General features: G+C 34.0%; 1 protein-coding gene across 1 annotated transcript in view; it reads right to left on the bottom strand.

Annotated features, from left to right (window-relative positions):
• The window catches only part of LOC135079842 (sodium/potassium/calcium exchanger Nckx30C), a 111,887-nt gene that overhangs the window by 26,786 nt on the left and 72,198 nt on the right, over nt 1-12,903 (bottom strand). Inside the window, exon 3 of the mRNA XM_063974457.1 lies at nt 3,511-3,676. Coding sequence (XP_063830527.1) covers nt 3,511-3,676 — 166 coding nt within the window. The remainder of the gene's footprint in view (nt 1-3,510; nt 3,677-12,903) is intronic.

Raw genomic sequence — 12,903 nt, 5'->3', positions numbered from 1 at the left:
ATCAATAAGCGGTTTTTAAACTTATTTTACTTTTATTAATTTATTTTTATTTATTTTAAACTTATATGCACATACTTTTGCAAGTAAGCTTTTAAAATCACTTTTATACGTCCCAGTATTAACCCTACCACTGCTTCGGGACAATAAATGGGCCAGTGCTGAGAAGAAGCGGCGCAAGAAACTCAGTCACTTTTACGTTTCCTAATAATTATACCTATATTTTGACCCTACCACTGCTTCCGGACAATCAAGTGCTGGAAAGAAGCAGTGCAAGGAACTTAGTTACTTTTATATTTTATTATTATAATCTCTTATTATTTATTTAGTTTGTCTTTTTTTTTCATTTAATTTACAAAAGTTGATATTTTCTTTATGAAAAATAGGCAGGTATTTGACCGCAATTGAACCTGATGTGAAGTGAGGTATGCAGTCTAGGATGGCACATACCTGTACTGTAATATGTACCTACCTAAATCTGCATTGCCAATTTCTCTCCGAGAATCCAGCCATCGTAGTGGCATTTTCCAAAGCTTTTTCTATTTACATTTCGCATGGCTTATCAAATATCGAATCAGACAGGCATAATAAATGTAAGGAGATATTATGTTTCAACCACTATGCGGGATCTATAGCATATTCCGAGTTCAAGGCGGGGTCAGAACGACCCAAGGTGACTTAGTATCGAGTTAAGAAAGCAATAATTATGTGGAGGGTCAATGGCATGTCAATAAAAAAATAAATAGGTACTTTTATTGGAACTGTAGCAACCCTATGCTTAAAGAGTAGCTTAGCGTTTAATTAGCATTTTCTATGAAGTATTCTTCCATTTTGTTATTTGTAAATTAGTCAATTTGTAAGTACATACAATATTAAAGTCCAAATCCATTATGTTTTTGACTTTTAATTAATTAACACAGTCAACTTTAAGATATCTTGGCTTTCAAGTCAAATGGACGAGTACTATAATACAAAAATTTAGGGTTTTGTAGAATGGCCAACAAGTTACAATCGGTAGAAATGTATCAGAAACTCTCTCATTAATTACATTTAACTTGAAACCCTTAATAATATCAATTATTCATACATGGGGTACAGACAAACTTATTGTTAACAGTGTCAGTAATTGCTTATATTATTTGTAGACGAAATCTGTGCGTTGGATGCAGGCCGCTACCAACCGGGCGATGTGGAGATCATTGGGAGGCCTATGTCCAGCAGCGGACGTCCTGTGGCTGAAATCATAATGATGAATGATGCCGAAACCTTCTGTATTCTTTTTAAGTCGATATTCTTCTGTATGTTCTTCTGTCTTCGATTGAGGCAAGTTACAGCCGCAGGGTTTAGTAATGAAAAGTACATCATTAATTAAAAATTTAGTACTTTATATTACTAATGCCTGAGACTGTTGGTTTTCTTCTGTTTTCTTTCTTCTGATGATGTTCTTCTGTTCTGATTGATAAGTATTTACATAATATTCTACTCATTACTCAATCAAACATTGTAATGAAATACATACATACAGGTTCTATACTTATACAAAAGTTTAAAGAGTTTTAGTAAAATAAAGTTTAAATAATGTATTAAAAGTCTGATTATATTTTATGGGTGTATTCTGAAACGACGCTCAAGTATGAATTTAATACTCAATAATAAGGCTCAAGGCTCTGAAATTATGGCGAAATATTCTACTTCATGATAATAATATTATTGACTCTAAACGTTGAGTGTTTTTTCAGAATATTGGCCTAAAACAAAATTTAAGTAAAAATATTCGTGATTTTAGTTAATCTACCTAAAATAATGAAAATTTGAATAAAAATACTTAAGAGAAATAACTCGAGCAAAGCCCAACCCTTTGTGAATTTTAAGGCGTTTCAAAGCTGAAGAAATAATGAAATAATTAAGAAGAATAAATAACGAGCTTCATTAGGACACTACCACAAATTATGCTGAATTGAAAATTAATTTATTAATCTGAAAATTAGTTTTGCTGAAATTAACAAAGAACATTTTCAGTTCACTAATTAGGTTTGTTAGCAAGCTATTTAAAACTTAGTTTTTAGAAAATTAGAATTTTAAACTACCTACTTACAATTAAGAACTGTGTTAAATAAGTATTAAAAGATTAATTACAGTCTTTTTCACCATCATTCCACAAGCAACATAATAACAATGTTACGACATAATAACACTATGAAATAAATACTACTTACATTTTAAAAGTTTTGTGATTGGTGAAACTGACCTTAATAAGTGTTAAATAAATTATAGTATTCTATTACATAATAACAATAAAAAATAGGTACAAATAACAACAGTATTTCTGTACAAAAAACGTAAGCAGTGAACTTCAGTTAGACCAGTGTAACGTGGGGAGAAAGCGGATTCGTGAACACGAATACACGAAAAGTAGTAAAAAAAACACTAAACTTACCTCAAATGGGAATCGACATTGATAAGCTGTACTTGGCGTGCTTTGCCAGTTCATTGCTGGGCGTGTCTCCTTGGCCGCCTCGCCACTTGGCACCAGATAGGCTGATCTGTTCTGCCGTCGGGTGAACGAGCTCTTTACGATTCAATTCGAGTTTCGAATATCAAATGATTTTTTAAAATTTGAATTTGAACATCGAATTTCTAATTCAGAACGCGAATGATAATGGATCGAGATAGTCTCTGGTTAATTAAATTAAATCTGAAATGGAATGGATTGAACGGGTATCAGAAATAAGGGGATCGAATTGGGGCTTTGTTAGCTAAAAGACGTAGTAGCTAAGAGACGTAGTATTTGTCCGATTTCGCAAAAAAGATTGGATAGGTTACATGAAATGAGATTAGGTAAAAATTATGCTGAGGAAACAATTTTGTGTATTTTCAATCTCATTATTTAAGCTTTGAAAAAGAAAATGTATTTACAGACTGGTCTTTCTAGAATAAATTTGGAACTTCGGAAAGAAAATGTCTAATCCTTCAGACTAAGTAAAGGTCACGTAAAGAGTAGCTGAAAATTTACATTATTAGTTTTTTTTTCTTCGTCACAGGTAGGTATAACTTGAAGGATGAAAAATAATTTATCGTAAAATACTTGATGAAGAAAGATATTTAGAGTCATTACTAATAATTGCCACCGTATTTAGGTATTTGTCTTATGTGAATATTTATTTTTATTTTCACATTTTACTGAAAACTAATTTTGAACTTACGTCGCATTTATCAGGGTTAAATCTTCAATAGTAAAGATGACTATTTCAAGATTTACCCTCATTTACGAAATCGATAAACAAGGACAGTGCGAAATCGGATTATTAAAGGTACCTGGCTGAATATAAAAAAGAACATGGAAAAAACGAAATCGATAAAAAAATGAAATGACAGTTGGAAAGTAGACAGTAAAAAAATAACTGGCTGGATATAAAAAAAAATCCAAAACAAAAGACCATCGACCATCACGACCCTCGCCCGCCCGACGGCGTCCCAGCTCGAGTGAAGTGTGAAGCGAAGCGCGGTGCGTACCTAACTCACCGTCGTGCATGGGGTCGATGGTGTGTATCATTAGCTGCAGCAGACCGTGGCGGAACTTGGCAGCAGGGGGCGCTTTGCTGGGCCCTGCTGATGGGGTCGCTCCCGTCGCTGTGTTCGTGCCCACCGACGTCTCGCTTGATGTCGTCGCGTTGCCGTGCTGTGGAGAAACGGTTTTGGTGAGATAGGCCAGTCAGGTCGTAAGCGGCCCCGAGACGATCAATCGCGATTGTCAATGTATTTACGTTATTGACAATTCCAATTGACGGAAACGATTGTCAATGGCTCAGCTAAACGATCAATAATAGCTTCAATGGCACCTGTCAATTGGGCTTCAATTAAAATTATCATCAATTTGCTTCAATCACGTAAATTCAATTGACAATCGCTTCAATGCCTTTTGTAAACGATCAATGTCAATTGTCAATCACGTAAAATTGACAATCGCGATTGATCGTCTCGGGGCCGCTTTAAAGGGTTATATTTCTTTAGGAAACGTTATGCAGCAACTGAGCCGTGCTAAGGCTATTTAAATCTTTCCTATGGGTCTTCACGACGCGCGCTAAAATACGTAGGTATCATCATAAACGCAACGGATTCTATGAATTTCCTTACCTGACAGTATCTAAAAAAACCTGTCAGATCTGTGATTCTGATGCGGAAATACTAAAGCCTGGTCCGTGAGCACGTAGGATCCCGTCCAATGACCCCAAGCTACCCATCCTTATCGCTCGCGCGTAATTATATTGCTGTCGCGACTGTGCGACGCGCGCCCGCAGTGAGTGTGCGAGCGCGACAGCAACATAATTACGTGCGAGCGACAAGGATGGGCAGCTTGGGGTCATTGGACGGGATTCTACGTGCTCACGGACCAGGCTTTACAACTATTTACGTGGGAAGTCTAAAAAAAACACAAATCGTAATAACTGTTCAATAGGTAGTCAATAAATATGAAAATGATTTCTTGGATTTGACAGGTTCTTTAAAACTTGAAATTGTTTCGTTGCGGTCACAATAAGAACTTTAAACGGGTCAATTTCCCAAACACATTTTTTGAGCGGCGTAGCTGAAAATCATATGTTTTTTATGACATAGAACTTTGATTTTTTTTTACACGAAAATATACAGAGGTTCCATTTTGAGGACAACATTATTAATGAGTATTTTCTTTTACAAATTCGACAGAAAATAATTGAACTAAGCGTTTCTAATTTTGGTGCAGTGTCCACATCCTTAATTTCTTACAATATGTATTTTTTTAGCTGAAGATCAAAACAGAACTTAGGGAAAAAGTATATTTTTGGATTATACAATCTATCTATTATCTAAGATTACCAAATTAAGCAAGTTTCCCAAATAACTGTGATTAAGTCACGTCCTTAATTTTTGTCCGCGAAAAATTTATGATTTTGGTGTCAATAATGAAATAGCTCGTCAGTTTCTTTAAAGATCAAACAGGATTTAAACACTCCCATCATTCGTTAGGTTTAGTACCGCCCCCGCGAGCAGTGACGGCAGACGGGTGCAAGACCTCTGCGTCTTCCCGCCAAAAACGTAAATGTGTTGTTTTTTTTTAAACGGACAACAATTCTGCAATTTTGGTGTCTTTTTGTATAAGATTTCTAAGCTATTCTTTTTAGTTGAATTCCTCGTATAATGTAAAGGAACTGTTTTCATACCATGTGTTAAAATGTTATTGTTATATTTAAAACAGATTTCATATAATTTAGCTTTTTCAACAAGAATCTAATTTTGGTGAGTCAATTTTGGTGTTTTTGGTGGTGCACCAAAGCATTTTTAACCGACTTAACTCCGTCAATTGTGAACCGATTTTCAAAATTCTTTTTTTGTTCTATAGGGTACACTTATGTGGTGGTCCCATTGTCACCAAGTCAGGATCAGATGATGGGATCCTAGGGAAATCGAGAGTAAACCTCAAATTTTGTAGGAATGCAATACGTTTTCTAAAGTTATTCAAGTAGTCATCATCTAATGTTGATGAGGTGATGATGGAAGGTAAAACTCCTTAACGCTTAGGAGTTGGAGGATAATTCTTTAAATATTTTAGGTAGGTATGTACATACAGTTGTATTATTTCAGGTATTTAAGATGAGCTGATGATGAAAGGTCAAACAACATAAGTTAGGAGTTAGATGATACTCAATACTCATTTGTTGATACATACATTGACACATGATACATTGATACTTTTTAGTTGCCGATATTTAAAGTAGGGAGCCTGTATTTTGCTAGGAAGATTATTTACACTTGGATTGTGATTAAGACTATAATTTTCCATTACAAAATGGAAAATTATAGTCTTAATCACATTAAACATAGGTACTGTCCCTCTTCAGTGACAATAACAAGGACTAATCAACTAAAAAGCATGAAAAAAAATAATTTTAACAAAAAAATTAAAACCGACGCCAACAATCACTTTAAAGTAGAAAATAAGTACGTCGTTATTTATTTATTAGGACAATATACCATGATTAATATTTTTAGAGTCGGTGCTGGTAAATTTAAAACCATTTCTTGAGCTTGGCACTAAGATATGACCGACTGACAGCATATTTTCTAATTTTGGTGCTTTAATATAAATTTTGGTGTTCTCTTAATTTTGGTGTAAGGAAAATCTAAAAAACTACTGGACAAAATTTAATGTCTTAATCATTTTAGAAACAGTATAAGTTTCCAATAAATTTGATGTATAATTAAAGAATAAAAATACACAAATAACAATTTCCACCAAAATTAGGCAAAAATATGCACTTGTTGAAATTCACCCAAACGCATTTTAAACGTCTGCTCCATTTAAAAGTCGGTTTTAATGAACTTGATATTAGCTACCTACTCATAAATTATTTAAGCAAATCCAGTTAAAAAAGATTGTGGCTAGAATTTTCACCCAAAAAGTTTCATAATCGATTCACCCACGGAACAAATAACATTCTAATGCAGAACCTAACGATTTTTCTTTTCCAGTCTACATATTTTCTCAATATGATTTTGCACTTTCCCCAAGCCTTACCAAGTAAAGTTTCAGTTGATTTTCCGCTGCTAAATAAGTGCAGCTCGAGACGAGTGCCGGGTTAAGGTCGGGTTAATTTGAAGCTCACTCGAACCCACTCACCACCATTTTAATTAAACTGCCTCTTTGATGGTTACGCTGAACTGATAGTAGTAGAAGGGAATAGCAACATCGTTAATATGGTGAGTAAACTCGTAGTTACTTTACTGTCTTATTTCGTTTGTGTCGTTTGTATTGTCGTTAGCTAATGACACTTGACATTTAGGGGCCACAATATTAAGCTTGATGTGCCGTCTATATATTTGTATAATTTTCTAGTGTTTGTATAGGTAGCCTGTTCAATGACGCGATAAACTTCACTGTTGTATTCACAAAAATGTTTTTAAGTTGTTCAATAATTTAAGTACCACAAGGGTACCTTTTGCTACGCTTTTGCCTTAGATTAATGTATTTATCACAGTCAAGATAGAACAGCCAGCATAAAATAGTATGACTTTTTTACAATGATGTCAAACTGAACTAATGCGGGCTTTGCCATTGGCAAAGTATTTTCAAAATAGGCATCTTGATTTACCAGAAAAGCCAGCCGTAACAAAAACATTGCAGAGACTAACACCACAATGTTTCTTACTTCAAAACCCTTAATGTGTACTATGATTAAATGCCAACAAAGAACGTGTTGACAAATGACATAGATTCCTGGCTGTACTCCACAAGCTGTACTTAAGTGGGGACATTTCGTTTTGCCCGCGTCATTCCGCGCATTGCCCAGACGAATCGCGGGCATTACGCGTAATGGCCGGGCAAGTAGGCGTGTTATACGTAGTTTTGCTGATTTGCCTTATTAATTATACATTTCTTTTGTTAAACTGAAGTTGTGTGGAAATGGAGCTTGGTGAAAATGTATTTATTTACCAAGTAGATATGCCGGTTCGTTTTTTTTTTGTAAATCATCACACCAATTTTGATGAATTTTGGATACTTCAGGCAAAGATGGCGAGAAGAAGAGAGAACTAATCTTTATGAATTAATATTCTTGGGAGAGCAACTGAAAATAGATTCTGAAATTGGTTCAATGACTCTTTGGCTTGATTTATACATATGTATAGTAGGTACTGCAATAAAAAATACCCAAGTCTTCACTGAAAGCAGTCTGTTTTATAGTAAAAGACAATGCTTACCAGCGCTGCTCGAAAGAATTTTCAATACGAATTTTCTCATACATTTAAAATCTAAAAAATATTTCTTGTGCTTGCGTTCACCGTTCCACGATCATTTGAATGTGCTTGCAAACACTGGGAGGAATGCTCACTGGAGGTTTACTCGCCTTACTACCTATATTCTATCATTTTATTGCTTTGCGCCTGAATTATAGCGGTCGAGGAGCATTTTACCGGCACTAGCGCTTGATAGGGAAGGGAAATAAATATCGATATTTTTGCAACTTTTTGTATTGGAATTTAATTTAAAAATGTCGTGTTTACTTGAGAATAAAGAGAGTTAAACTCACTCGATTCTAGGTAATGATTTCGATACTCAGACGGGACATAGGTATACTTAAAAATAAAGTGGTGTATTTTTCTCGGTTTCCCGATCTGGCAGTCTGAAAAATTTTGTGCTTCGAAAATAAGTATTTACTTTAAAATAAACACTTTATTGGGTTAAAGAAACTCAAATATTAAGTAACATTTTACTCTGAAAGTTAGTTTAAAACTTTTCTAACTAACTCAGACGTTTTTAAAACGATATTAATGTTATCTTTACCAAGTTTCCGAAGTTAATACGTGGCATGTCGCTGATAAAATGTTCCAAGAAAGGGTTTTCCCTATGGCAATAGTTCGCAAAGTTCCTGGTAACGGACCAACTTTAATTTTACTTTAACACTTATACGAGCTACAGAGTAATAGCCTTAACTAGCAAGTTTAAAAACTTTTTGAAAACTTAACTTAAGAGGATCATCAAAAATATTTTATATTTTCTATAATTTCATGTGGAATGGGATTAGAATAGGGAAAATTAAACCATTCTTTTTTACCTATACAAAGAAAAACTTGGAGAAATGAAAGATGGAATGAAAGTTTATATTAATCATTTCTCAAGTTAGGTAAGAAATTTATTATTCAGGTGCCTTGACCGAAATAAAAAAATGAAGCTATTCTGAAACTTTAGTATTAAATTAACGACTGTATTCTTATTACTGAGCTTGTTATTAGGATTTTTGTCGGAATTTATAAGTAGAACTATGGGTATGTAGGTTAAAATAATTTTACAAAACTAAAAGGTGCCTGAAATTAAATATTATTTTATACTTCATATTATAATGCATAGTTATGATCGGTAACACCTACACGCTGTATTTGAATAATAAAACATATCGATTGATTCACAATGGAATAGCAAAAACTTTTTCCTTTCGCGTCAAAATGCCTTCGCGTGCGGACGCTATTAAGAGGGGTCGATTAAACTATCGATACTTTCGTTCGTTACATTACTACGTGAGATAGGACGCTTACTATTCAGCCAGGGTTCCGCAGGAAACTATAAATTGCACCTTAATGCTCGGATAGTCAGAACCTTAATACAGGGTGACTTTTTACCATAATGGAGAACTTACAGGTGTATCGTGAAAATTGCACGTGCACTTGTGTTAATTAATGATTAAGCTTTCCAACCCTTAACCATTAATAAGCAATAAAAAATAAAAATTAAAACTTTGTTAGTAGGCTTTGAGTTAAGAATGCTGTTTGTTTTCCAAACAATAAAATAAAAATACAAATTTGTTTTTGTTGGTGTACCTTAGGTAGGTACACATAAATAAATAAATAAATAAATTGTCATTAAGGATTTTGACGCGCGCGTGTAGTTTTTCTGATGAACACACTTAGCCGGCAAGTCTTTCAGTCTTGAGGACGATTTTTCGCTAGAATACCTGAATTACTGTCTATTTCTACTTTTGACTGGACAGTCATCAGTTCTTCTACAAGAAAAATGTTTCCATACCTCAGAGAACAAGTTAGGTTTTGTAAAGCCTAACACTTAGCATAAACACCTACATTGGATCATAAAATAAAACACGATACAACCCTGAAAGTACAGTAAACACCCAATGAAATAAATTAACTGCCAATAACCAAATAGTAAAAACACAACACCTCATATCTCCACTGAAAAACATTTCCATTCTCCTGTTTTTCAGCAATTACCTACATGAAATTAATTTACAAAAAGGCCGTATCGCATTCGTTCCGGACGGCCGGTAATGGAAGGCCGGTATCTGATCGCGCAGATCGTAAAGCGATTCACACCGCACGTATAGCCCAGTTAGTACATCCAGTCCAATTATTTTTGAGATTTCAAGGCCAACGACAAATGAAATATTAAAAAAAAATTAAGAAAATTTACATTTTCATGTTCCGATTCCTTAAGTAGATTTAATTTGTGTGGAAATCTACAAATATTCTATTGAATTTTTAATTGATCGCAAATAAAGAAAAATACATTAAACATTGTTAAACTGATTTCAATAGATTGATTTTCGCACCTTAAATGTTTAAAATACTATTTCAATATAAGAACAACTTATAAAAACCTGATACATTCGATTTCTTCAGGTTCGTAATCAATAAAGCCATTATAGAGTATGTATTAATTTATTCTAGACACAGATTTTATTTCTTGAATGTTAGAATGTTTCTTGGCTGTAACATTTCATCGAAATAATATTTTTTAATACCAGCTGACCCGTCCCGTACTGGCTGTTTCACCCCGGCTGTGGTCCTGCATCGGCCGGCCGCTGAGTTATTGCTTTCAACGATTGATTGCTTTTCAGTCGATTTACTGGGAAATTTTTCAATAAAATTCCACGTACATTTTATTATGAAAATGTAGAGTTGATAAAGTGGAATAATTGGGATATTTTAGAATTTGGAAACGTTTTGCGGACTTATGTTCAGTAATCTTCTGTGCATTTTAGCAATTTCTGACTCTCTCTATCCACACCATACTGTTAAAATAAATAAATAAATAACCTTAGACATTTTACACTGCGCTTCTAGTCCCAAATTAACGATGAATACATTCCTTTTGCTGTACTGTGCATTTTTCTGCCTGTTCTTTTAGGAAAACGAAAAAATTTTCTGCCCAGTGATATGTTCCCAAAATTTTGAATAAAATAAAAATAAAACCTGAAAACCGCCATAGTTATTTCAACAATCGAAATAAGAGATTTGAGACCATGATGGAATTGCGTATGTAGCGTACAGATATCATATTTAACTGTTTACGCAAGTTGTTGTTTATAAATTAACATTAACATTATTGATTTGATTCTATAAATAAATATTTAAGGTGCATTGCAGAGTTTCAGAGGTGAACGTTTAGGCTCGCTTACGCCCCGCTTGTGTCTCGGGGGGCACAATTAATGCCCCACGTACGCCCCGCGTCACGTGCCAATGTGGATACACCCTAATCCGCTAACCAATTCATCAATCACGGTGTCAGCGAGTCATGAACCTGGACTGACCTCATTTTAAATTGGATGACTCTTGACTTGTGATAAATTGATTTTCCACTTTCGAGAATGGAGAAAGAATTTTATTTGTTTAGCTTTATTTGTATTTCGTCAATTTTTATGCTTATTTGTAGGTACTTTTTGTTTCATTTTTGGTACCAAATAAATTAATATTTTTATTTCTTTCTTTTATACCTAAGTATAGAATCATCAGACAACCCTTTTAACCAACCACATAGTCTTTTAAGCTTTAGTGACCAATGAAATCGAATTACTTAATACAAACATTAACAACGATTAACGAAAACCGAAAATATTAATCTTAAAATAATAATTCATCCTTAATTTGCGTCCACAATTTATTTCATTGATAAAAACGCGTCGCGGTTATAAATTATGTAAACTGCCTTAACCCTCATTTTGCAGAGGGAGGTGGCGCCGTCCATTAAAAAATCACCTTCCAAAAATGTAAATTTCGCGTTTAAATGTGTTCCTCCAGCACACAACCAGTGGCGCAGTTTTAAAGGGGCTAAGCGGGGCAGTGCCCCGGGGCCCTCAAGCTCAGGGGGCCTTCAAATCCTTACCAGAAAATCTCAATCGAACTAAACTTTGGAAGATTTCTCCTATTTTAGAGATTACTTATTAAGAGCGTTTACGCCGTTTGGCGCAAAAACAGTACTTTTTCAACTCGATACAATCATTAACCAGTTATATTACAACTATGTTATAGGCATAAATAATTAGGTAATATCATCGTCTAAATAGTTAGTTGAGAAAATATTTCTATTAATATAGTATTTAAGAATTCTATCAACATAAGTCCACACAGATTTTCTAAATTTCCACTTTAGCGTCAGTTTACAAGCTGAAATTTTTATGAAAATACTGTGAAAACGATATAACAAACATTTATATCCTATAGCATAGGTCCTTAGTTAGGCAAATAGTTAGTTGAGAAAATTCTTAGATTTAAGCATTTTACAATAAGAAATCACAAATTCAAAGAACGTGAAATACCCAAAAATCAAAGTGATTTTTACACCATTATTCTTCTTTAATTCAACATAAAAATAGCTTAATATAATAAAATAACATCTTCTTTAAAATATTTACTTTGAAACGATACATAAATTCATTGTTATTGTTTTGCTATAAACATTTGAAAACTATTAAAAAACGCCGCGCGCGAATCATTTTCAATGATGCCCCTTGAAATGCCGCGCTTCGCGTAAACGCTCTTAAAGGTTTGCTGCCTATAGCTATTGTTTTTTTTATGAATCTACTAAGACTAAGATTTGGGTTAAAACCCGGTTTTTACCCATTATCACCCATTCTGGTGGGTGAAAACAAAAAGATTCGATTTCAAGTGTTTAAGCAGAAGTACTTTGTAGTTGGTGTTGTTATTTAACTTTATACCTTTATAGAGAGTTTGGCATCTTTGGCATTCCCCCCCCCCCCCCCCCCCCCATGTCCTTGCCATGATCACAAATTATTGTGTTCCTACTAAATTTCTTCTAAATCGGTTCAACGATTCTTGAAATAACACCATTTTATAAAATAATTGGTCACATCATCATAACGTGATCAATTTTACGATTTGGCCACGATATAAATGCATATTAATGTTAAATTTGACTTATTACTTATTAATCAATAAACTTAAATGAGAAAAATTCAATATAAATAAAGAAAAGATACCAATTGAAATAATTATAAAGTTATTTGTTTTCACCCGGTGTAAACACCCACGGGTGGAATGAAACGGATTTTTATTGGGTTTTTACCCTCATGTGGGTTTTTACCCGGGTGGAAACCCATCTCTATGCGTGGACGGCTTCGAGTG

The sequence above is a fragment of the Ostrinia nubilalis genome, chromosome 17 (assembly GCF_963855985.1).
Source record: "Ostrinia nubilalis chromosome 17, ilOstNubi1.1, whole genome shotgun sequence".
In the NCBI taxonomy this organism is placed as follows: Eukaryota; Metazoa; Arthropoda; class Insecta; order Lepidoptera; family Crambidae; genus Ostrinia; species Ostrinia nubilalis.
Note: the sequence above shows the minus strand (reverse complement) of the source record. Positions and strands in the feature narration are given on the sequence as shown.